The sequence below is a fragment of the Balaenoptera ricei genome, chromosome 5, assembly GCF_028023285.1.
Source record: "Balaenoptera ricei isolate mBalRic1 chromosome 5, mBalRic1.hap2, whole genome shotgun sequence".
NCBI lineage: Eukaryota > Metazoa > Chordata > Mammalia > Artiodactyla > Balaenopteridae > Balaenoptera > Balaenoptera ricei.
The window spans coordinates 71,521,160-71,548,016 of NC_082643.1; the positions used below are offsets into that span (position 1 = coordinate 71,521,160).

At 39.1% G+C, this 26,857-nt stretch overlaps 1 protein-coding gene across 1 annotated transcript in view; it reads left to right on the forward strand.

Annotated features, from left to right (window-relative positions):
- The window catches only part of CORIN (corin, serine peptidase), a 267,360-nt gene that overhangs the window by 105,199 nt on the left and 135,304 nt on the right, over nucleotides 1–26,857 (forward strand). The window contains exon 5 of the mRNA XM_059923062.1: nucleotides 705–886. Coding sequence (XP_059779045.1) covers nucleotides 705–886 — 182 coding nt within the window. The remainder of the gene's footprint in view (nucleotides 1–704; nucleotides 887–26,857) is intronic.

Consider the following 26,857-nt stretch of genomic DNA (forward strand, 5'->3'; position numbering starts at 1 on the left):
GCATCCCTGCCCCCAGACACAGAGCCGCGGATCCAGGAGTGTTTGATTGAATGTCAGATGAATAAAGACAAACTCCAGGGCATCATTACTTTACTGCTAATGGACAGTTGTTTGTGTTTTTCTATTTTGCAGAAGATAACATAGAAATGAAAAGATAAATAACTGTCCAAGTTTTCAGAGTTGCCATTTGTTTGTATAATATTTTCTTTTCCAGGGAGGCAGAGGAGGCTAAGGAACAGCTTTCTCTCTGGCTGCCTCTCAGAGGTACTTTGAATTTCTCAAAGGGATGATAAAGAAATGAGATTAACCTATTTTGTGACCTATGTCTGCCTTTCCATTTTGGGGGCATTCATTTCCATGTTAATTTACTCCTTTCGATAGTAAGTAGAGCTCTGTTTTGGTTGATAGGTTTACTTTAGCACAAGAAATCTCAAAACAAAAAAAAAATCATTTGGGATAAATGCTTCCACAAGAGACAGTTAGATGATCTGTTATGGAACTAGCTTATTCCCTCTAGAATCATGACAGTAGGGTGGCTGAAATCCTTGTTATAGTGTTGAAGGTAGAAGTTCAAGTTGTTGACTGTAGTAAATATAAATTAAGATAATATTGCAGCACTGGCGGCCAACTTTTCTTTAGTTTAATTATTATTTTGAGAAATAGTCTGTAAAAACATTAATTTTCACCTTTCTCTTTTCTTCTAGTCATGGACTCCTGCCCTGTAGGTCCTTCTGTGAGTCTGCAAAAGAGGGCTGTGAATCAGTCCTGGGGATGGTGAATGCCTCCTGGCCCGATTTCCTCAGATGCTCCCAGTTTAGAAACCAAAGTGAGAACAACAATGTCAGCAGGATTTGCTTCTCACCACAGCAGGAAAAAGAAAAGCAATGTAGGTGTCTGCATTTTGTTGCATTTTTAAAAGTTTTTTATTGAAATATACCATCCATGAAAGGAAGTATACAAATAATGTGTACAGTGCAACAAATTTTAACAAAGTGACCAGACCCATGTCACCAGCACCCAGATTAAGAAATAGAATATTAACAGAATCCCAGAAACACAAGCCCCCTCCCAGTGACTTGATCCTCCCAAAAGAGACCTCTATGCAGATTTCTATCAGCTTAGGTAATTCTGCCAACTTCTGAACTTGACATCAACGGAATCGTACAGTATGCATGCCTTTTGTGTTGAACTTCATTTGTTCAACATTATGTTTGAGAGAGTCACTGTATTTTCATCTCCTTGTGGTTCATTCATTCTCATTTTTATGGTATTCTCATATATTTTCCATCACAGTATATTTTTCTGTTCTACTGTTGATAGACATTTGAGTTGTTTCCAGCTACTGTGAATGGTGATGTTGTGACTATTCTTGTACGTGTCTTTGATGGAACATGGTTATGTATTTGTTCAGCAAAAAAGTTTTTTCAAGTGGTTGTTTCAATTTATACATCTCCCAGCTGTGGGTGAAAGTTGCAGTTCCTCCACATCTTCCCCAACACTTGGTATTGCCAGTCTTTTTCATTTTAGCAATTCTGATGATAGTATTGTGGTATCTCTTTGCGGTTTTAAGTTGAATTTTCCTAATGAATTGGGTTGCATTTTCAAAATGTTTTGGTTACTTAAATATCCTTTTTTGTGAAGCACCTGTCAAAATAGTTTGCCCATTTTTGATTGGGTAGTCTGTCTTTTTATTCTCGATTTGTGGTTCTTCAGGCATTCTGGATGTAAGTCATCTGTTGGATATATGTACTATCTGTGTGGCTTGCCTTTCCTGTCTTTTATTATGTCTATTATGGAATAGAAGGTTTTAATTTTAATGGGTCTACATTATCAGGTTTTTCTGATCCTCAGTTTTCTAGACTCTCCTGGTACAGTATGTAAGAGCCTCTTTCTAAATTATGAGGAAGGCCCTTTGGCTTTCACATGTGAGTTACAGTTGCCTGGAGCTTTGAGTTATCTTTTTCTAGGAAATTGAGCTTAGTTGAAAGCCATCCAATTCATGGTCCTTATAGTTACTTCTCAAACACTTGGTAAATTACCCCATTCAGTGCATTCCTTTCCATAGGTGGACTATTCCAATTCACCTCTGTTAAGGGTTTTAGCAATTGGACCACCCCCTTATACCAGGGAATGTCTATCTCTACCTTCCATCAATGATGGCAGCTTCGCTGCCATCCCAGCAGTGAGTAATCCAGATCAGTAACCCCATCATATCACCTGCTTTCTTGGACCACTTCTGCAGCTGTCACAAGCTGGGTCTTCCAGAAGCAGCCACTGAGATGGGGTTTGTTGTACAGGGTATTTATTAAGGATCAGCACTTGTAAAAGAAGGAGAGAAAGCAGGATTGGGTAGAGGCAGAAGTTGAAATGTGATCCAGGCACACTGAAGCTTGGCTAAATCCATGGGGAGCTCTGGGGCACATACGACCTGAGGGAGTTGTTCCATGTTGGGTCCAGACAGCCGGGTCTTTATATCCCCACAATCAACCAGTGGTTGTGGTCCTTCCTGGGAAGGGTGTGCCCTTGGGTGAGGCAGCTCTCTGCAGTTGAGGCTAAACTTGAAGGATCTAAAGGCTGTTGGCTGACAGCAGGGGGCAACAGGTCCTGCGCTGAAGGGCAGGCACGCAGAGTGGGAACAGACCACCTTGATGCAGTCAGAGACTGAGCTGGTTGTGCTTGGTGTTTATAAGGCAGTGTTGGTAAGGCTCCATCTCCGGCTGGTTTGTTTCCATTCTGAGGGTGCACTTCTCCAGTGAGCCTTACTGAGAAACCAGGGTGTTTGCTGCATTCTGCTCCTCCTTGGCAGTCCCTAGTTGTAATGCTTTTTCTTCTCAGAATAAGATTGCTGGATTTCCACTTGGCTTTGCAGAGGTTTTCTGCCTCTTTAGCTTCTGGCTCTTTACCGCAAATGCCTAGAGGGGAAATCCTTCCATGTGATCGGCCCACTTCTCTGTGTCTCCTTTCCCGCTATGTCCTTGGCCCATTAATACCCTGCTCCTCTGGCAGCACCAAAACTCTGATTTTTGTCTCTCCACCCCCATGGGATTGCCAGAAGCTCTACTGGCTTCTCTTCCTCTTTGCAGTGGCCCTGTGTCCAGGTTCTCAGTTTCTAGCACCATGACAAGAATTGGCAAGCTCCAAGGGGAAAAAGCATCCATAGAATGTAGACTGTTTGCTCTGCAGTCGTCTTCTCTCTCAGCCACTCACCTCCTGATAGTCTCATCAGCTATCAGAGGCCTTTAAACAGATGTTTCTTGTGTTTTATCTGGCTTTTCTAGTTTTACTTGATGGGGGGGTTGCATTGACCTATCACAGGTTACTCCATCCTAGCCAAAAGTAGAAGTTTGTTTAATTTCTTTTTAACACACTGTTTAGTGGAGGTCTGCTGCTAAATTCCGATTCCCTCCAAAAGACTGTATATAGCACTAAGCCACCAGAAGGATGAGTGAGTGTATCTGAAAGAGAAGCCCCTTGATTCTTTTCTTTTTCAGCTACATTTGCCCCTGTTTTGATAAGAACACTTTATTAGTGCTCATTTGGAAAATGTTGCCTGTTGATACAGGATTTAAGAATCCACTGAGAAAATCTGAAAATAAAAAACATCATCAGTATTCCTTAACACAATGGTCCAAAAGTATCAGTTCTTAAAGATCAGAGTAACATCAGTATTCTTTAATAGATCCAGATGAAATGCCACCTCACATAGGTTCCCCAAATATCAGAAGATAGTACAAATCTTCTGATCTTGGAAAAGATTGATGACTTTGGAAAAGATCTTGGAAGATGGATGAAACATTTATATTAAAAAACTTATGTTTTAAGAGAACAGAAATTTCCTAAGTACACTCATCTGAGATTCTCTATTTGTCAGTCTTTTTTTATAATTCTTTTTTTTTTTTTTGAAATTCACGTTCTTTTATTTATTTATTTATTTATTTATGACTGTGTTGGGTCTTCGTTTCTGTGCGAGGGCTTTCTCTAGTTGTGGCAAGTGGGGACCACTCTTCATCGCGGTGCGTGGGCCTCTCACCATCGCGGCCTCTCTTGTTGCGGAGCACAGGCTCCAGACGCGCAGGCTCAGTAATTGTGGCTCACGGGCCCAGTTGCTCCATGGCATGTGGGATCTTCCCAGACCAGGGCTCGAACCCGTGTCCCCTGCATTGGCAGGCAGATTCTCAACCACTGCGCCACCAGGGAAGCCCAATATAATTCTTGATTGTACTATTTTTTCCCGTGTAGAATTAATTCTCTGAAAATGGGTCTGATAATTGGTGTTTGAGGCAATATTTTCCTAGAATTTGAAATAATTTTTCTGTCTCATGCTTGATGGATAAACAGGATGCTAACCATCGTAGATGTATTCATGGGTCATATGCTAGGGAGAAAGCTACTGTTAGCTGTGATCTTTGTGTAAGCATAAGAATATAATTTCTAGGGACTTCCCCGGTAGTCCAGTGGTTAAGACTCTGTGCTTCCACTGCAGGGGGCACGGGTTCGATCCCTGGTTGGGGAACTAAGATCCTACATGCTGCACAGCACAGCCAAAAAAAAAAAAAAAAAATATATATATATATATATATGTGTATGTATATATATATATATATATATAATAATATCATCTTAATCATATAAGGGTTTATGCTGTAGGACCAATTATGAATATAACTAATGAAGTCCTTTTCTCATTTTTTCATTTATTCAGTAAATATTCATTGAGTACCTACTCAGTTCTGAGCATTATTCCAGGTAATCTGAAAAAGTTAATTACAGTGACCATAATATTGGTTTACATCCCTCTAGTGTGGTGGTTCTCAACCAGACATGATTTTGCAGCCTCCACCTGGGAACATTTGGCAATGTCTATAAACATTTTGGTTGTCACAACTCTGGGGACAGAAAGAGTTGCTACTGGCGTTTAGCAGGTAGAGACCCACTGTGCTGTTAAACATCCTGCAATGCACGGGGCAGCTTCCCACAGCAAAAAACTATGTGGTCCCAAATGTCAATAGTGCTGCTTTTGAGAAACCCTGGTTTGGGCTTGATGCTTTGCAAGGTACTTTCTAGTAGTAGTAGTAGTAATAATAATAATGATAGTAATACCTATCATGTTTCCTACCTTTAAGGAGTGTTAAACCTAATCTGGTATACCTATATGTGAGAAACAATGTAAAAAGAACATTAGTGACTCCATCTAAACATGCTGTCAGACAGAAACTATAGAGAAACACAGGTTAAATGTCAATGGAGCAGAAGTGGAGTCAATCACATAAAGGAGTTCTGGATGTTTGGAAGAGGAAGGGTCCCACTTGGCACAGAGGAAGCCAGGAGGTGTTCTGGGGTAGGCATTCAGCACTGTGAACCTGTGTTGGGTGACAGGTGCCAACTTAGCCCGTGAAACAAATGATGATTAAAAGTTGACTCCCATCTTAGTCTTCTCCTTCCAGCTTGTCAAATCATTTGCCCCAAGAAAACAGTAACCCCCTTTTACATTATGGACCCCATTCTCCTTTCCAAAGTGCTTTCACAGCTGTTAGCTCACTTTGCTTCCAGAGTAAATCTCTGAGGTATTATCATCTTCATTTTATAAATTAGGAAACTGAGGTTCAGGAAGATAATTCCAAAGTTGTTTTAAATCAGTCCCCCTGGCTCTGTCTTCATCCTGGGACCATCCTGGGATTCAATTATTAATCCTTGAATGCTACCCTCTGTTACAGCCCCCTTCTCACAAGAGTTTTCAAAATGTCTTTTCAGACTGAGTCAAGCCAAAACTCACAACTTGTAACAGCTGCTTTTCCCAGCGCACAGCTCTGTAAATTCAATTCATCTTCTCGTAGCATCTTTTAAATCAGTCATAACTCCAAAGATATTTTGTTCTCATATAGAAGGATACCCAGTCGTCTTATCGTTTCTGTCTTATATTGATGCCAGCTCCTGTAAAGTAAATAATGTGCTAACGTGATAGTGCTGTGGAAACTATTCTTCAGAGGTTTTTAAAATAAACATTTGTGTGGGTTTCCATAGTTGAGTTGTGAGAACTCAGAGGGCTAAAAGTCAAGGTCCGTCAGTCATTCTGAGCTTTCTGACTAATCCTTTACCTTGTCTGAAATCATATATGGAAAGTAGTTATGAAATAGTTTTTCTGCGGGTCTAAAGAGATCTCTGCTGCCATGAAAGAAACTTCAGCTATTCATTCTTTGATTTTCCTCTTCCTTTTCCTAGTATCTTATTTGCTTTCCTAGCTTTGGTTGCTGACAGCAACTACTTCAGTGTATTAGCAGCAAAATTGTACTCTCAAGATCTTGGTAAAATATATACTCTGAATTTCTCCTATTGAATTGTGTTCACTCGGGAAAATTATTCAGTACTCTTTCTTTGAGGTACTTAGTGTCAATATTTTGCCAGAGATAGATGATTATAGATAGCATGGTGGAGTTACTAAAAACTAGCCATGCACTTTTCATTCCAATGAACAGTCAAATATAATGAGGTTTTCCTAGAACTTCAAATTTCCCAACATGTATAATTTTAAATTATTTAAAATTTAAATTATAAAAACATTTTCTTTCTTCCATATTTAGATGCTTCTTTTAAGGGCACCAAACTTAGATCTGAAGACTTGTTTTTCAAGCCCTGGCTATTTTAGTTAATAACTGTGTGGTCTTCAGCAAGTTTCTTTAACCCTTTTTGCTTCTCTTTCCTCAGTTTTACAATAGGAATAATAATACCTGGGGGCAGGGGTAGAACAGTTTTATGGGGTAAATGAGGTAATGTATTTGAAAGAATTTTGGAAGCCATAATGCATTATGAAAATGTAAGTACTTCAATCCAACAGACATTTAGAAGCATGTTCTATGGACCACATAGTTCACCAGGAACTGGAAAGGGAAGATGGCATGCATACGTTTAAAGTGCTCATAGGTCAGTGGAGAGATAGACAGATAAGCACAGAGGCAGAGCCTGAGACAAGGATTTGAGCACAAATCGTATATTTGGGAAAGGCATGGAAGAGTGGAGGAGTGGGATGGTGGTTCAGGGAAAGGAAAGTGGCCACTAAAGGTAAAGTGAATCCAGCTACCATCGTGGGTAACTGGAGCTTAATTTCATAGGCAAATCTGGGAAATAGTGCATAACATATGACTCAGAACTACCCAACTGGAGGGGTGAGGTAGCTGGGGGATGCCCTTCCTTCCTTTAGCCTTTGAAACTGATAGGATCTACTGTAGTCTGTAAGTACTATGTTCTATAGGAGCAGAGACATGGGATTGTGCAGGAGGAAATACAAAACTTGGCTGCGCCCTGCAGTGGAAGGCTTTCATCCTTGATGATTTCTCCTTCATCTATAGCCCTCTCTTTTCTTTTGGTTTCTAAAACACTGCTCTGTTTTGGTCAGCTTCCTACCACTCTGGCCACACTCTAGTCTATCCTTTTCTTCTACTGACCCCTTAAATATTGGTATTCCACAGGATTCTAGTCTCAACCCTCTTTCCTCAACATTCTATACATTTTCTCTGGGAAACCTCATTCTTGCTTGTGGCCATGTAAGTACTGATGACTCTTTTTTTTCTTTAGTACTGATGACTCTTAAATCTGTATTTCATCCCCAATTTTATTCCACTTCCCCGAGCTTCTGACTCATATTCCGAAGTCCTTGCTCCAAACTCTCAAGCAAAGCTACTATTTCCCAGGTCTCCAGGGATTGTCATGCATGTTGCTGAATTCCATGGGAAGTTCTCAGTTTTCCCCTGACTGTACGTCCTGCAGCATTTGCCACATTTAATCACTCCCTCCTCCCAAGATAAACTCTCTAGGCTTCCAGGTAGGTCTTCCTTCTACTTTGGCCACTTATTTTCAGCCTCGTTTGATGTTCCCTCCTCGTTTCTCTCTAAAAGCTGGTGTGCCCCAGGGCTCAGTCCTTGGATCTCTTCTCTTTTTGGTGACCTAATTCAAGCTCATGACTTGAGATACCACCAGGCACTGACATCTACCAACATGCCTCTCAAGCCTGCACAGCCTCTGAACTCTGGACTTGCATACACACGTATGCTTGTGATACACACACACACCACCTTCTAGTTATTTCCATCTGAGTGTCTACAAGGTGTGTCAAGCATAACGGGTACTACCCTGGTATTGCCCCACACCTGCTCCTCTCCCAGCCCTCCCCACCTTAGTAAATAACAACTTCATTCTTCTGGTTGCTCCAGCCAAAGACCTTGGGTTGTCCTTTACTCTTCTTTTTCTCTCCCATACCATATCTGATCTGTCAGAAATCTTACCGTCTCTACTGTCAAAACATACACATAATCCAGCCAGTACTCACCACCTCCACAACCACTACCCGGCTCAAGTCACCTCAACTCCTGCCTGGATTATCCTTCCAGCTCCTTATTAGCATCCTTGCTGCATCCCTATGCCCCGGCAGGCTATTCTCCATAGAGAAGCAAAAGGGATCTTTTAAATGTTCACATCTCTCCTCTCCAAGTTTTCCCATCTCCCTCAGTATAAAAGCCATCATCCTTACAACCTTCAGGGCCCTCAATCAGTATCACTGCATCACACAACTCCAGGGGAGCATCAGTCACACAGAATTCAAGGTAAACAACCTCCTGGAGTTGTACACCTGCCCTACATTACCTGGCCCCCATCACCTCTCTGACTTCTCTCTGATAACTTGCCTTTTAGCTCTTAAGGCTCCCGCTACTCTGCCTGCATTGCTCTTCCCCCCGGAGATCCCCTCTCAGTTCTTTTAATCACCTGTCTGTTGGACTGTAACATAGGACATGTTAGGGACAGTGGCCAAAGATGAGGGAAGGAAGAGAAACTATGTGAGTAACGGTTATCATTATTGTTGTGGTTATTTGGGCGGTGATAGAGCTGAAGACTTGGAAGAATTCTTAATAAACTGCATGATCAACTTGTCTGGTACTTGAATTTCATTTGGCTGTGAATTGACACTTGAAGGTTTTAAAAATCATTTAATGTCCCTAATAACTTCTTTCCATCTGTGAACCATGAGAAATGCTCATCTTGTGGATTTCCAATGTTTTTCTGTGAGAGCCACAGCCTTGTTTTCACTTCGCTCTGCCACATGCCCAGCATAAAGAAGCAGTGCCAAATAAAACAGATTTCTTGTTGAGCCTAAATACTACCTGTTCTCTTTGGGCTCAGTAGTTTCTTGTTTATAGATCATTTGAGATTAGGTTTCTATTTTCTGCCAGATACTGCTTTGGTTGCGGTGGCACAGTGGTTCCTAAAACTGAAATATAGAGGTGTCCTTTCCTCACCTGCATTCATTCATTCTTACTCTCTTTTCAAGTTAGCTGCATGGCTCAGAGGTTGAGAACTCAGAAACCCAACATCACAGGTTGATCCCTGTGCATCTTACAGAATATTATTTCGTTCAGTGGCTGGAGACCAAGGGCATTCACATTTTGTTCAGTATTGTGCCTTGCAATCAGAAATTCACATTGGTGGTCTTACCGATTACAATAAAATGCAGGAATTTTTAGCAACAAAGCAAAAGTCTGCTTTTTTCAATTTATGTAACTATAAATTCATAGCTCTAGGCCTATTTTGGTCAATAAGCAGTCTGACCACTCCAGCAAGAACGCCAATAATTCACATCCTGAACAATTCAAAACATCACCTATTTTAATTCTATATTCAACTTTATATCCCCATGGTGGTCAATTTAATCATAGCAGATACATCTTTATAGAACCAGGTAGTTGGTTTTTTGTCTGTTTGTTTGTTTTTTAAGAAAACTGCCTTTATTCTATTAGTAGTTGGAGAAATTAACTGGTACAAAAAAAGAGTTTAGTCAGCTGGAGAGGAGAGGGAAACCAAGGGTGACCCAAGGGAACTGGTGAGTCCTCTGGGAGGGAACCTGGTTACAGTAAGAAAGAGCACTGTGAACTAGAGCCAGACCCTGCCGTCCAGGTGAGACAGGTTATGCCACCTTCTGAAGTGTCTAAGTGCCTCAGGCATAAAACCAAACTCCTGTTTACTTAACCCAGATCTGGGCAAGGGGGTACTGGAATAAGTGGGGCCGAAAAGGGGTGACATGACCATTTTTTATCAGAGAAACTAACAAAACGGGAATTAAAAAAATGAATTTTCCATCTGACTTTATTTTCAAATACGCTTTATTTTTAGAAAAACAAAAAACAATACACTTTCTGTGGGGATGACAAATATCAGTATTCGGAAATCCAATTGTACAAACCATACCACACCTAGTCTGGTGTAGATATATTTATTTTTGGTAACATACATTAAGCGGCACTAATTACACTGGATGGGTTTTTCTTCACATAATAAAAATATTACCTTAGTTCTGCTTCATATTTGTCTCCCAAAATTCCCAAGGTTGGATACTACCTATGTCCTTTCGGTGGACATAACTCCTTAAGCTTAATCAGTTCTCCTTGAAATTGAGCTACAGTGATGTGGCAATTTCCTGGTAATTCAGATATCCTAGAGTTTGAACTCTACACCCTGGGCCATCCACTGAAACTAATGCGTGATTCCGAATTATCACATCAAAGTCTGAATCTCTTCTGAAATTGCGACTTCATTATGCCAAATAGCATCATGATCTTCATAACTTAAATTCCATTGAGCTCAGCAATTGGGAAGTAATTGCCATCTCCATTTTCATCTGCTCAATCCATATGTTTATTTTGTGTCTGAACCCCTGTGCACATTTAAACAAAATGAGCAAAATTCTTATTGAGGAGGCAGTGTAACATAGTGTTTAGAGGTATGGTCTTCCAAATATTTTTGCTTGTGTAACCCTAAAAGGACTTTGAAAATTTATATACCCCTCACACAATGTTATCAATAAGTTAATATCTTTTAAAATTTAAATAATGAATGTAAATAGTTGACAAAGAACACAATCTAAAGAATATTATAATAATTGACATTTTATTTTATTTTTTAACATTTTTATTGGCGTATAATTGCTTTACAATGTTGTGTTAGCTTCTGCTGTATAACAGAGTGAATCAGCTATATGTATACATATATCCCCATATACCCTCCCTCTTGCATCTCCCTCCCACCCTTCCTATCCCACCCCTCTAAGTGGTCACAAAGCACTGAGCTGATCTCCCCATGTGATGCAGCTGCTTCCCACTAGCTATCTATTTCACATTTGGTAGTGTATATATGTCAATGCCACTCTCTCACTTCGTGCCAGCTTACCGTTCCCCCTCCCCATGTCCTCAGGTCCATTCTCTATGTCTGCGTCTTTATTCCTGTCCTGCCTCTAGGTTCATCAGAACCATTTTTTTTTTAGATTCCATATATATGTGTTAGAATACGGTATTTGTTTTTCTCTTTCTGATTTACTTCACTCTGTATGACAGACTCTAGGTCCATCCTCCTCACTACAAATAACTCAATTTCGTTCCTTTTTATGGCCGAGTAATATTCCATTGTATATATGTGCCACATCTTCTTTATCCATTCATCTGGCGATGGACACTTAAGTTGCTTCTATGTCCTGACTATTTTAAATAGTGCTGCGATGAACATTGTGGTACAAGACTCTTTTTGAATTATGGTTTTCTCAGGGTATATGCCCAGTAGTGGGATTGCTGGGTCATATGGTAGTTCTGTTTTTAGTTTTTTAAGGAACCTCCATACTGTTCTCCATAGTGGCTGTATCAATTTACATTCCCACCAGCAGTGCAAGAGGGTTCCCTTTTCTCCACACCCTCTCCAGCATTTATTGTTTCTAGATTTTTTGATGATGGCCATTCTGACTGGCATGAGGTGATACCTCATTGTAGTTTTGATTTGCATTTCTCTAACGATTAGTGATGTTGAGTATCCTTTCATGTGTTTGTTGGCAATCTGTATATCTTCTTTGGAGAAATGTCTATTTAGGTCTTCTGCCCATTTTTGGATTGGGTTGTTTGTTGTTTTGATATTGAGCTGCATGAGCTGCTTGTATATTTTGGAGATTAATCCTTTGTCAGTTGCTTCATTTGCAAATATTTTCTCCCATTCTGAGGGTTGTCCTTTTGTCTTGTTTATGGCTTCCTTTGCTGTGCAAAAGGTTTTAAGTTTCATTAGGTCCCATTGGTTTATTTTTGTTTTTATTTCCATTTCTCTAGGAGGTGGGTCAAAAAGGATCTTGCTGTGATTTATGTTATAGAGTGTTCTGCCTATGTTTTCCTCTAAGAGTTTGATAGTGTCTGGCCTTACATTTAGGTCTTTAATCCATTTTGAATTTATTTTTGTGTTTGGTGTTAGGAAGTGTTCTAATTTCATTCTTTCACATGTAGCTATCCAGTTTTCCCAGCACCACTTATTGAAAAGGCTGTCTTTTCTCCATTGTATATTATCGCCTCCTTTATCAAAAATAAGGTGACCATATGTGCCTGGGTTTATCCCTGGGCTTTCTATCCTGTTCCATTGATCTCTATTTCTGTTTTTGTGCCAGTACCATACTGTCTTGATTACTGTAGCTTTGTAGTATAGTCTGAATTCAGGGAGCCTGATTCCTCTAGCTCCGTTTTTCTTTCTCAAGATTGCTTTGGCTATTTGGGGTCTTTTGTGTTTGCATACAAATTGTGAAATTTTTTGTTCTAGTTCTGTGAAAAATGCCAGTGGTAGTTTGATAGGGATTTCATTGAACCTGTAGATTGCTTTGGGTAGTATAGTCATTTTCACAATGTTGATTCTTCCAATCCAAGAACACGGTATATCTCTCCATCTGTTTGTATCATCTTTAATTTCTTTCATCAGTGTCTTATAGTTTTCTGCATACAGGTCTTTTGTCTCCTTACGTAGGTTTATTCCTAGGTATTTTATTCTTTTTTGTTGCAATGGTAAATGGGAGTGTTTCCTTAATTTCTCTGTCAGATTTTTCATCATTAGTGTATAGGAATGCAAGAGATTTCTGTGCATTAATTTTGTATCCTGCTACTTTACCAGATTCATTGATTAGCTCCGTTAGTTTTCTGGTAGCATCTTTAGGATTCTCTATGTATAGTATCATGTCATCTGCAAACAGTGACAGCTTTACTTCTTCTTTTACGATTTTGATTCCTTTTATTTCTTTCTCTTCTCTGATTGCTGTGGGTAAAACTTCCAAAACTATGTGGAGTAATAGTTGTGAGAATGGGCAACCTTATCTTGTTCCTGATCTTAGTGGAAATGGTTTCAGTTTTTCACCATTGAGAACGAGGTTGGCTGTGGGTTTGTCATATATGGCCTTTATTATGTTGAGGTAAGTTCCCTCTATGCCTACTTCCTGGAGAGTTTTTATCATAAATGGGTGTTGAATTTTGCTGAAAGCTTTTTCTGCATCATTGAGACGATCATATGGTTTTTCTCCTTCAATTTGTTAATATGGTGTATCACATTGATTGATTTGCTAGTATTGAAGAATCCTTGCATTCCTGGGATAAACCCCACTTGATTATGGTGTATGATCCTTTTAATGTGCTGTTGGATTCTGTTTGCTAGAATTTTGTTGAGGATTTTTGCATCTACGTTCATCAGTGATATTGGCCTGTAGTTTTCTTTCTTTGTGACATCTTTGTTTGGTTTTGGTGTCAGGGTGATGGTGGCCTTGTAGAATGAGTTTGGAAGTGTTCCTCCCTCTGCTATATTTTGGAAGAGTTTGAGAAGGATAGGTGTTTGCTCTTCTCTAAATGTTTGATAGAATTCACCTGTGAAGTCATCTGGTACTGGGCTTTTGTTTGTTGGAAGACTTTTAGTCACAGTTTCAATTTCATTACTTGTGATTGGTCTGTTGATATTTTCTATTTCTTCCTGATTCAGTCTTGGAAGGTTGTGCTTTTCTAAGAATTTGTCCATTTCTTCCAGGTTGTCCATTTTATTGGCATATAGTTGCTCACACTAAACCCTCATGATTCTTTGTATTTCTCCAGTGTCAGTTGTTACTTCTTTTTCATTTTTAATGCTGGTGATTTGAGTCTTCTCCCTTTTTTTCTTGATGAGTCTGGCTAGTGATTTATCATTTTGTTTATCTTCTCAAAGAACCAGCTTTTAGTTTTATTGATCTTTGCTGTCATTTCCTTCATTTCTTTTTCATTTGTTTCTGATCTGATCTTTATGATTTCTTTCCTTCTGGTAATTTTGGGGTTTTTTTGTTCTTTCTCTAATTGCTTTAGGTGTAAGGTTAGGTTGTTTATTTGAGATGTTTCTTGTTTCTTGAGGGAGGATTGTATTGCTATAAACTTCCCTGTTAAAACTGCTTTTGCTGCATCCCATAGGTTTTGGGTCGTCGTGTTTTCATTTTCATTTGTTTCTAGATTTTTTTTATTTCCTCTTTGATTTCTTCGTGATCTCTTGGTTATTTAGTAGCTTATTGTTTAGCCTCCATGTGTTTGTATTTTTCACAGTTTTTTTTCCTGTAATTGATACCTAGTCTCATAGCATTGTGGTCAGAAAAGATACCAGATACTATTTCAGTTTTCTTAAATTTACCAAGGCTTGATTTGTGACCCAAGATATGATGTATCCTGGAGAATGTTTCAGGAGCACTTGTGAAGAAAGTGTATTCTGTTGTTTTTGGATGGAATGTCCTATAAGTATCAATTAAGTCCATCTTGTTTAATGTGTCATTTAAAGCTTGTGTTTCCTTGTTTATTTTCATTTTGGATGATCTGTCCATTGGTGAAAGTGGGGTGTTAAAGTCCCCTACTATGATTTTGTTACTGTTGAATTCCACTTTTATGGCTGTTAGCATTTGCCTTATGTATTGAGGCGCTCCTATGTTGGGTGCATAAATATTTACAACTGTTATATCTTCTTCTTGGATTGATCCCTTGATCATATGTAGTGTCCTTCTTTGTCTCTTGTAATAGTCTTTATTTTAAAGTCTATTTTGTCTGATATGAGAATTGCTACTCCAGCTTTCTTTCGATTTCCATTTGTGTGGAATATCTTTTTCCATCCCCTCGCTTTCAGTCTGTATGTGTCCCTAGGTCTGAAGTGGGTCTCTTGTAGACAGCATATATACGGGTCTTGTTTTTGCATCCATTCAGCCAGTCTATGTCTTTTGGTTGGAGCAGATAATCCATTTACATTTAAGGTAATTATCCATATGTATGTTCCTATTACCATTTTCTAAATTGTTTTGGGTTTGTTATTGTAGGTCTTTTCCTTCTCTTGTGTTTCCTGCCTAGAGAAGTTCCTTTAGTATTTGTTGTATAGCTGGTTTGGTGGTACTGAATTCTTTTAGCTTTTGCTCGTCTGTAAAGATTTTAATTTCTCTGTCGAATCTGAATGAGATCCTTGCTGGGCAAGTAATCTTGGTTTTAGGTTTTTCCCTTTCATCACTTTAAATATGTCCTGCCACTCCCTTCTGGCTTGCAGAGTTTCTGCTGAAAGATCAGCTGTTAACCTTATGGGGATTCCCTTGTATGTTATTTGTTGCTTTTCCCTTGCTGCTTTTGTATTTAGTTTTTGATAGTTTGATTAATATGTGTCTTGGCGTGTTTCTCCTTGGATTTATCCTTTATGGGACTCTCTGTGCTTCCTGGACGTGGTTGACTATTTCCTTTCCCATATTAGGGAAGTTTTCAATTATAATCTCTTCAGATATTTTCTCAGACCCTTTCTTTCTCTCTTCTTCTTCTGGCATCCCTATCATTCGAATGTTGGTGCATTTAATGTTGTTCCAGAGGTCTGTGAGACTGTCCTCAATTCTTTTCATTCTTTTCATTCTTTTTCTGTGTTCTGCTCTGCGGTAGTTATTTCCACTATTTTATCTTCCAGGTCACTTATCTGTTCTTCTGCCTCAGTTATTCTGCTATTGATTCCTTCTAGAGAATTTTTAATTTCATTTATTGTGTTGTTCATCATTGTTTGTGTGCTCTTTAGTCCTTCTAGGTTCTTATTAAACGTTTCTTGTATTTTCTCCATTCTATTTCCAAGATTTTGGGTCATCTTTACTATCATTACTCTGAATTCTTTTTCAGGTAGACTGCCTATTTCCTCTTCATTTGTTTGGTCTGGTGGGCTTTTACCTTGCTCCTTCTTCTGCTGTGTATTTTTCTGTCTTCTCATTTTGCTTAACTTAACTGTGTTTGGGGTCTCCTTTTCACATGCTGCAGGTTCGTAGTTCCTGTTGTTTTTGGTGTCTACCCCCAGTGGGTAAGGTTGGTTCAGTGGGTTGTGTAGGCTTCCTAGTGGAAGGGACTGGTGCCTGTGTTCTGATGGATGAGGCTGGATCTTGTCTTTTTGGTGGGCAGGACTGTGTCCGGCAGTGTGTTTTGGGGTGTCTGTGGCCTTATTATGATTTTAGGCAGCCTCTCTGCTAATGGTGGGGTTGTGATCCTGTCTTCCTTGTTGTTTGGCATAGGATGTCCAGCACTGTAGCTTGCTGGTCGTTTAGTTGATCTGGGTCTTAGGGTTGACATGGAGATCTCTGGGACAGCTTTCACTGTTTGATATTACATGGGGCTGGGAGGTCTCTGGTGGTCCAATATCCTGAACTCGGCTCTCCCACCTAAGAGGCTCAGGCCTGACACCCAGCTGGAGCACCAAGACCCTGTCCGCCACACAGCTCAGAAGAAAAGGGAGAAAAAAAGAAAGAAAGAAAAAATCAAATAAAGTTATTAAAATAAAAAATAAAAAAATTATTAAAAATAAAAAAGTAATAAAAAATTTAAAAAAGAAAGAAAGTAGAGAGCAACCAAACCAATAGACAAATCCACCAGTGATAACAAGCGCTAAAAACTATATTAAAAAAAAACAAACATAAAAACCGGATAGACAGAAACCTAGGACAAATGGTAAAAGCAAAGCTATACAGGCAAAATCACACAAAGAAGCATACACATACACACTCACAAAAAGAGAAAAAGGAAAAGTATATATATATGAAAAAGAAAAGGAACAGAGCAACCAAATCAATAAACAAATCTACCAATTATAATAAGCTCTAAATACTAAACTAAGATAAACATAAAACCAGAGACAAATTAGATGCAGAAAGCAAACCCGAAGTCTACAGTTGCTCCCAAAGTCCACTGCCTCAATTTTGGGATGATTCATTGTCTATTCAGGTATTCCACAGATGCAGGGTACATCAAGTTGATTGTGGAGCTTTAATCCGCTGCTCCTGAGGCTGCTGGGAGAGACTTCCCTTTCTCTGTTTGTTTTCACAGCTCCTGGGGTTCAGCTTTGGATTTGGTCCGGCCTCTGCATGTAGGTCACCTGAGGGCATCTGTTCCCCACCCAGACAGGAGGGGGTTAAAGGAGCAGCTGATTAGGGAGCTCTGGCTCACTCAAGCCATGGGGAGGGAGAGTACGGAATGCAGGGCGAGCCTGTGGTGGCAGAGGCCAGCGTGACGATGCAGCAGCCTGAGGCGCACCATGTGTTCTCCCGGGGATGTTGTCCCTGGATCATGGGACCCTGGCAGTGGCGGGCTGCACAGGCTCCCGGGAGGGGAGGTGTGGATAGTGACATGTGCTTGCACACAGGCTTCTTGGTGGCTGCAGTAGCAGCCATAGCATTTCATGCCCATCTCTGGTGTCCGCGCTGATAGCTGTGGCTCGCGCCCGTCTCTGGAGTTCGTTTAGGTGGTGCTCTGAATCCCCTCTCCTCATGCACCCCGAAACAATGGTCTCTTGCCTCTTAGGCAGGTCCAGACTTTTTCCTGGACTCCCTCCCGGCTAGCTGTGGCGCACTAGCCCCCTTCAGGCTGTGTTCACGCGTGCAACCCCAGTCCTCTCCCTGGGATCTGACTTCTGAATCCCTAGCCTCAGCTCCCAGCCCCCACCCGCCCCGGTGGGTGAGCAGACAAGCCTCTCAGGCTGGTGAGTGCTGGTCAGCACCGATCCTCCGTGCGGGAATCTCTCCGCTGTGCCCTCTGCATCCCTGTGGCTGCGCTCTCCTCTGTGGCTCTGAGACTTCCCCCTCGCCCAGCCCCCATTTCCACCAGTGAAGGGGCTTCCTAGTGTGTGGAAACCTTTCCTCCTTCACAGCTCCCTCCCAGAGGTGCACAGCCCATCCCTAGTCTTTTGTCTCTGTTTTTTCTTTTTTTCTTCTGTCCTACCCGGGTACGTGGGGAGTTTCTTGCCTTTTGGGAAGCCTTGAGGTCTTCTGCCAGCATTCAGTAGGTGTTCTGTAGGAGTTGTTCCACATGTAGATGTATTTCTGATGTATTTGTGGGGAGGAAGGTGATCTCCATGTCTTACTCCTCTGCCATCTTGAAGGTCCCCCTCTTTTTTTCCCTCTCTTCTTCTTTGTGCTTCCTCTAGTTTCACTTGCTGACAGGATGCTGCTCACAGAGGCCTTGCACCTGGCTGGCCCTTCAGACCAGAGTTCCTCCTGCGAAATGGCTACTCCAGACACCTCAGCTCCATGGCCCGGCCAATCGACATTTTAAAATGAAGCTGTTACGTTACTCTTTTAAATGTGTCCAGTGGAATTTAAATACCATAGTGACTTGGCATCACAACCATTCAAAATTTACAAGCCCTTGTTTTAACACTGGACAAATATTACATAGTTCTTCTTTTTCCCTGAACTCTTATTTCTATTTCCTTTCTCTCACAGAAATTCATTCTGGTGTATTCTCTTTTTAATGCTTATAATGATTTTTTATCACCCTAGAACAAAACAAAGTATAAAAATGGAAATTATTACTTATAAAAAACTTCCCTCACTCATGAGACTGAATGTTAGCATTTTTGATTAATTTACCATAGTTATGACTTAAGTCTATTATGTGTTTATAAATAATTACTAAATTTAAATGTGACATTTGTTGGAAATTCATCTCTTGATGTGTTAATGGGATGATTTCTTTTACAGCTGGTTTGTGTAGAACGGAACAAGGTCTGGCATCAGTTCCATTCCTTTTTTTTTTTTGTCTTCTAGATTGTAGTGCCTTGAAAACTTATTCACATAATTAAGTACATGGGAATAAAAGGAGTTTGCCATAATAATGGCCTTCAATTATTTGAACAACTTTCCAGTTTAATGTCAAAAGTCGTATAGTAATAATCTATCATTAAAATTATTTTTAATGATTAGATGACAACTTGATTAGATTCTCCTTCCCTTTTTGAAAGCACAGAGTTGGAAAGCACCTTACTTGCGCATGAATTTATTATCCAGTCATTAGAGTCTTCACAGTCTCAATTTTTGAGAATTTTACCAAATTTATCAAATGTCTATTTATTACTCTTTCACTTACTTTGGGGTTACTTTGTTTACCCCTATATACCGAGAAAGAATTGGGAAACTGAAATATTGTTAATTTCAATTAATTTTTTCTACTACAGTAATTTTGATGAAAAGCTTTTCATGCTATCATATGTTTTACATATATGCATCAAAGCTTTGAAGCTGTTAATTTGGTTCATTCAGTTTATATAGAATTTACCTAATTGGTAAAGTCAATCTTTAATGTCAAACTAATTGGCCAAATTAGAGTGACTTTCTGACAGAAATAAACTGATTTTATTTTTTAGTTTATATTAGTGTGTTAATATATGTTCCTGTGATAAGAATCTTACTTTTTTTTTTACTTCTTAATTTATACATAAAATTCACTTTTTTCTTGTGTACAGTTCTATGAGTTTTAACACATGCATAGATTCATGTAACCACCAACACAATCAGGATACAAAATAGTTCTGTTATCCAAAATACGTACTCGTGTTGTCCTTTGTGGTCAAACCCACATTTCCACCCCAAACCCCTGGAAACCAGTGATCTCCAGATCTTCAGTCATGCTTTTCCAGGATGGCATATAAATAGAATCATGTTATCTTTTCAGACTAGCTTCTTTTACTTATTGTGATACTTTTAAGACTCATTCATGTTGTTATGTGTATCTGCTATTAGTAGTATTTTTTTTACTATTACTATTTAATTTCAATGTATGATTATTTATTCACTTATTGAAGGACATTCATTTTTAACCCATGCTTGAGCCCCAAGCTCAAGCAAGTTTTTCCCAAACCTCACCCTGCCTGGACCCCAGGATCCAGCGCCCCTGGGTTGTCCCTGTTGTCTTAGCTGCCTCCACTCAAAGATTCCCACCCCGGGCCTAAAGGACATTTTTTGTTTCCAATTTTTTGGTAATTATGAAAATTATTGCCAAACATTTGCTTAAAGTTTTTGGAAGCAGATTCCTCCAGGAAAAATACCTAGATTGGTAAGTGTTTTATTTTATAAGAATTTCCAAACTGCTTTCCCGAGTGGCTGTATTATTTTGCTTTCTTATCAACAATGTATGTGAATTCCAGTTGCTCTACAATCTCACCAGTGCTTGGTATTGTCAGGTTGATTTTTATTGTTATTTTGTGTTAGCCATTCTAATAGGTATGTAGAGTTATCTCACTGTGGTTTTAATTTGTATTTCTTTAATGACTAGTGAATGCATACCTTTTAATATGCTTATTTTCCATTGATATGTCTTCTTCAGTGAAGTGTCCATTCATATCCTATGCTCATTTTTTTCTTGGGTTGTATTTCTTATTATTGAGTTTTGAGAGTTCTTTATATATTATGGGTGCAAGTCTTTTATTGACTATGTGATTTGGAAATATTTTCTCCCAGCCTATACCTGTCTTTTCATTCTCTTCACATTGTCTTTCACTGAGCAAACATTTTTATTTCAATGAAGTCTAATTTATCAATCTTTTTTGTATGTTACATGCTTTTGTATAGTATAAGAACTCTTTGCCTTACTTATGTGAATGAAGATTTTCTGCTATAGTTTCTCCTGAAACTTTTATGCTTTTCATTTTATTATGAGCTATGGTGGGTTAAATTTTTGCATAAAGTGTGAAGTACAGGTCAAGTGGTGTTTTCTTTTTGCAAATCGATATCCAATTTTTCTAGGAGCATTTATTGAAAAGAGTATCCTTTCCCCCATTAAATTGCTTTTGCACTTTGTGAAGTTAATTGACCATATTCATGTGGGTCTTTTTCTGGACTCTTTATTCTGTTCTATTCATCTGTGTCTATTCCTTAACTAAAACCATGCTGTCTTGACTATTATAGCTTTATAATAAGTCTTAACGTTCTTCGTGGTGTGAATTTTTCAACTGTGTTCTTGCTCAAAATTTATTTTTCAGTTCTAGTGCTTTGTCTTTCTATATAAATTGAAGAATCAGCTTGTCAAAAAAATCCTGCAGTGATTTGATTGGAATTATATTAAAGCTATAGATCAATTTAGGAAGATGTCAATTTGATAGCTTAATCATATTGAATCTTTCAAACCATGAACTTGCTTTATCTCTCCATTTATTAGGTCTTCCTTGATTCTCTTTTAAACATTTTCATTATATAGATCTTGCACATATTTTTTTGGATACTTTTAGAGCTATTGTAAAAGGTATTGTTTTTAGAATATTGGTTTCCTATTGTTCATTGCTTGTTATGGTAGACAGAATTATAAGATAGTCTCCAATACCCTGTGTACTCACTACACTTGTATAGTCTCCGTACCTTTGAATGTGGGTATTAACTGTGAATATGATGGGATAGTCACTTCTATGATTAGGTTATATGTCACAGTTGACTTTAAGAAAGGTAGAGTATCCATGGTAGGGCTGACATAATCAGGTGGGCCCTTAAACTCTATTCTTGGTTACCTGAGAGTTTTTATCATGAAAGACATTGAATTTTATCAAATGCTTTTTCTGAGTTTATTATTTTGATCATGTGGTTTTTCTTTAGTTTGTTAACAAGGTGATTACATTATTATTTTTTGAATGTTGAAATAGCCTTGCTTCCCAGGATAAACCCCACTTCGTTTATTATTTTGTGCCTAGATATTATTTTCCTTGAGTTTATTCTGTTTGGGCCTTCTGAGCTTCTGAAGCCTAAATTTACATCTTTCACTAGATTTAGGAAGTTTTAGTAATTTATTTTTCAGTTTTCTTTTCTGTACAAATGTTTCTCTTTTCCTTCTTGCATTTTAATGACGTCAGTGTTAGATCTTTTTATAGTACCCAACAGGTCCCTGAATTTATGTTCGTTGTTTTTTTCAATCTTTCTTCTCTTTCATTCAGGCTGGATAATTTCTGTTAATCTATATTCAAGTTCACTGACTCTTCCACTGTCATCTCCATTCTGCCATTCTGTGGCTCTTAAAAAAACTTATTGTATTTTTTAGTTTTAAAATTTCTACTTGATTCTTGTAGCTGCTATTTCTTTACTGAGAACTTCTGTCCTTCCACTCTTTTCAAACCAGTTGACCATTACTTCATGGAGCATGTGTATAATAGCTGCTTTAAAGGCTTTGTCAAGTAATTCCAACATCTGCATCATCTCAGGGTTGGTGTTTATATTTTCACTTGGGGGTACTGAGAATGTCCTGCTTTTTGGTTTGTCAACTAATTTTGGATTACAAACTCGGCATTTTGAATATACAGTATTATGAGATTCTGGGCTCTGTTAAAATTCTCTGGAGGATGTTGATTTTTGTTTGTGTTTTTTTGTTTCATAGTCAGTTGACCCATTTGGATTTAGGTAATAATTCCCATTATACCTTCTGTGGGCTTCTGTTCCAATGTCAGTTTAGTTTTCAAAGATTTTGTAGTACTGTTTTGATCCTTCCCACGTGTGTGCCTCCCATGGACCAGTCTGGTACCTGGGCCATGGCCTACATTGTAGTTTACTCCTCAAAGCCTTTGGAATTATATTTCAATTCATTTTCATGGTTGCATTCCTGGGGAATATGCTCAGGACTTCATACACAGCTCCATCAGATCTTCTCCTCAAGCTTCCTTCTCTTTGTGATCTCCCTGAAACTCCCTGGCTCCGAGGGACCCTTCCTCCTGGTCCTTCATCCAAAAAGCTGTAGTTTCAGTATCCTTGTACTGTCACAACCACCTCTGGGGCAAATAGGCAACCTAGGCTCCTGCTTCTCTCCCTGTTGCAGGCATACAGCTTTAGGACTGGTGTTCCCGGTGAAAGTAAGGTTCTTGTCTCGTCACAGAAAGAATTCAGAAACGAGAGAGGAAGATCAATTTATTTAAGCAAGAATACGCTCTCAGAGGGAGAGAGGGCAGACAGGTGAGTAGCTACACTGGGTTTCTTTGGCAAGCTGGTTATGAAGGGCACACAAATGAAGGGGTGGAATATTCATTGGGGAAAGAAGGGTTTGGGGTCGTATTCATTGATTTTGATCCCAGCTCCACCTTCCCAAGGGGAGGAGGGAGTTTTGTCCTTATTTAGCTTTTATTGGAAGTGTCATGGCATTGGTGCATGATGGGTACTTCTTATCTGCAAGGCTAATTTTATTGTAATGAGAGCATAATGAGCAACAGGTTACATTCGGATGCAGGAGACTCCTGCCTTGCCCCACCTTTCTTTGTCTGCCTCCAGGACACTTCTCACCCCAAAATGTGTCGTTTTCTGACAGTCTGGAGGTTCCTGCTTTTCTGTGTCCTCCCATGGATCCCCGCTGTTTACAAGATGCATGGTTTCCTGCCACCTGGCCTGTGCCCGCCTTTCTCTGCTCATATCTAGCTACCTGCCTGCTGTAACACTGGGACCTCCCTCCAGAGGAGGGTCAAGAGAGTAGACACCTCCGGAGATTTCCGCCCCTCTCTTTGTTTGGCAGGGCCTCTTCCTCCCATTTCTCTGACCAGTGAGAGAGTTTCTCTTGGTCATGCCTGCTGCATAGTTCCATAATTTTGCTGTCCTGGTTCTGTGTTGCGAAATATGGGTGAAAAAAGAAAAACGCTAGAAAACTCATTTCCTTTTTAGTCTTTTTTATTAATTGAAGTATAGTTGACATATAACATTATATTAGTTTCAAGTATACAATGTAATGATTCGATATTTGTATTAGTCTATTTTAAGTCTTGATTTCCCTTCTCAATCTGCCTGCTATTCCTTTGTTTTTAGATACCATAGATAGTTGCTTTATGTGTTTTGTTCAGAATTCTCAGTTATAATCAGAGGGGGAGATGAGGTGGAATATTCTTATTCCATCTTAACTGGAGCTAGAAGCTTAGAATCTCACTTTTTACTTTTAATTTTAAGATACATATTTAGGTAGGCAGACAGACACAAAATTCAGTGCCTTGACACAAGTTTGCTGCCTGAAGGAAATGAGCGCCCTTGCCTTCAATGTTTCTTCTCTGTGCTCTTTTAACTTTGCCCTTCAAGGGGTTTCCCTTAGGAACAATATATTCTCTGACTTTTGGGGGATGAGGATGCAAGATAGCTAAACGGAAGATACTTTGAATTGTCTGTCTGTTTGGAACTCCAGATGTTTCACACTTTAGAATTATATACCAGAGCGAGTTTGGAATGGATAAGAGACATGGTTTTTGTTTTTGTTTTTGTTTTTCCCATCAATTGAAAAAAAGGACATCATGAAGGGGGAGGTAGGAAAAGGAAAACTGATGACTTCATCCTTGCATGTGGCCTCAAGTAAGGTTAACTATGGAAAAGAGGGAAATTAGGATATGGAAACTGATTCCCTTAAAGCTCTGCCTGTATGTACCCTTGGAAAGTTTTTGCTTACCCTTAGGGAAGAACATCCCACCCTAAGAAGGTGGCTATTGTAGAATCATACAGACCTGGCTATTATCCTGGTTCTACTTCATTAGTGATAATCTAATGTTGAAAACAGACACATATAGCATAAAAATGAATCACAAGTGACAGAAATGCATATGCACGTATACAAGTGATTACATTAGTATATGTGGTAAGTGTCAAGCGCAAAAAAGTGCTGAGTAATTGTGAAGATGGAATAGAGGCTGGTGGGGCTAGTCTTTGGAAATGGTATTTCAATAGAGATTTGTAGAAGGGAAAATCAATTACTTTTAAGTTAAGCTTCTCTTGGGTGAATATGGTTAAGGCAGTTACAGAATTAAACAAGAAAAAAAAATCCCAGAAGATATGGTGGTCAGACTTTCCAATCCAAATAATAGAGTCTTAATAATAGTGTTATAGTTATAACAATAATGATATATAATACTTGCTGAGCATTTATTATATACAAAGTACTGTGCTAAGCATTTTAGAGACGTTTTCTTCTTTATCCCTCACAGCAGCACTGTGAAGGTTATGGTTATTCTTCCTGTTAACAGCCTGCATGTTTGTGCCCCCCTCCCCCTGCCCCAATTCAAATCTTGAAAGTAACTCCCAATGGAATGGTGTTAGGAGGTGGGGACTTTGGGAGGTAATGAGGTTTAGATGAGGTTGTGAGGGGGGATCCCGCGATGGGATTAGCATCTTTTTTTTTTTTTAAAGGAAAGGAAAAAAGAAACAAATATTATTTATTAGTGTTTAGAGAAATGTAGCAAACCCTAAAGAGAAGCAAGAGTGTCCTTTTAAGAAAAGAGCCCAGAGCTTGCGCTCTCTGTGCGCATACACCAAGGAAGGCCATGTGAGGACATACCAGGAAGAGGAACATCGACAAGAACCTGACCCTGCTGGCACCCTGATCTTGGGCTTCCAGAACCATGAGAAATAAATATTTGTTGCTTAAGCAACCCAGCCTGTGGGATTGCTGTGGCAGTGTGAACTGGCCGAGACACTGCCCGTTTTGTAGATGAGAGAGCTGATGCTTAGAGAGGTTAAGTAACTTGCTCAGGATTATAGAGGCAGGACTCTGCAAAGCTGTGATTTGAACCTGTTTGAATGTAGGCCTGTTAAGAGTTCAAGGACCTAGGACGGCCCTGTTAATAAAACACAGGGCACCCATTTTAAGAGGAGAAAAGAGCATTTCTACGTGCATTTAACTTAATAGCATTCAAAATGAGCACAAAATGGTGGTGCCGTGTGCAAAGACTACTTATTTAAAAATCATTCCTTGCAGGCACTTAAAGTAGATTAAAGATTAGACCTATAGCATTAGGCCCACAAAAGAAGGAAAGGGTTTATTTTATAAAAAAAGTGCATATTGTGTAGGGACATTTCTATGTATATGTACATGTATGTGTATAAAGCACACAATTGCATATATAAAGCGAATACTGTTCCTTAACCTTATAATTTGTGCTTAGATATGCAGTGGTTACCTGCACGTGCCCCATCAGCTTCTCTCTCTTCTCTTCTTCATGGCAATGTCCCTATTTTTTTTTCTCATGATTGGCATTTCAGATAAATCTCAACACAGGACAAAAAAGTGACTATTTAGTTTAGAACTGCTGATATTGACCTGGTAAGGAGGAGTTTAGAGTTTTGCTCTCAGTCTCCTTGGACAAGATGTCAGGAATGTATAGCTTAATTTATGCAAAGACTCTGTACTGAAAATAAGTCTGCCTGCCAGCAGTCTTCTAATTGAAGAAAACATATAGTGTTCAGATCTGCCTGGTATAGATAAAAATAAATGAGCCTCGAAGTATTTTTATTTCATGAAGTCTTTTATTCCTCCAGTCAAATACAGGGGCAGACATGAAGGTACGGACCTTCATTTCTGTTACTAATAGCACATTTTTGCTATTTTTTATGAAGCAAAGCCTTGCAAGTTGAATTGACTGGAGATTTGATACGAAGTAAGATGCAAGGCCACATACTTCTTAGCAAGAAAACAACACCTGTACTTTAGGACCCTAGTTCACTAAAATCAACTCAATGCAAAGGACAGAAAGTTCTAGATGAAATGTAAGGCTGATCACTCAAAAATCTTGAGAGTCCTTGACAAGTTACTTCTGTCCACTAAATAGCATATAGAAGGTCTGAAAGAGTTAATGTTTTCTGAAATTGCTTCATACATCCAGCCAGTGGTCCCACAGGACCTGGCTTTTTACTCCATACAATATGGTGAAATATTATTCTTTGGGGTTGCTAAGCTGTTTCCAATTTTCCCAATTTGTATTTCAGAAGACTCCCTGCTAAGTATAACTTTTGAAAAGAGGATTTTTACAGATTTTTATAGGA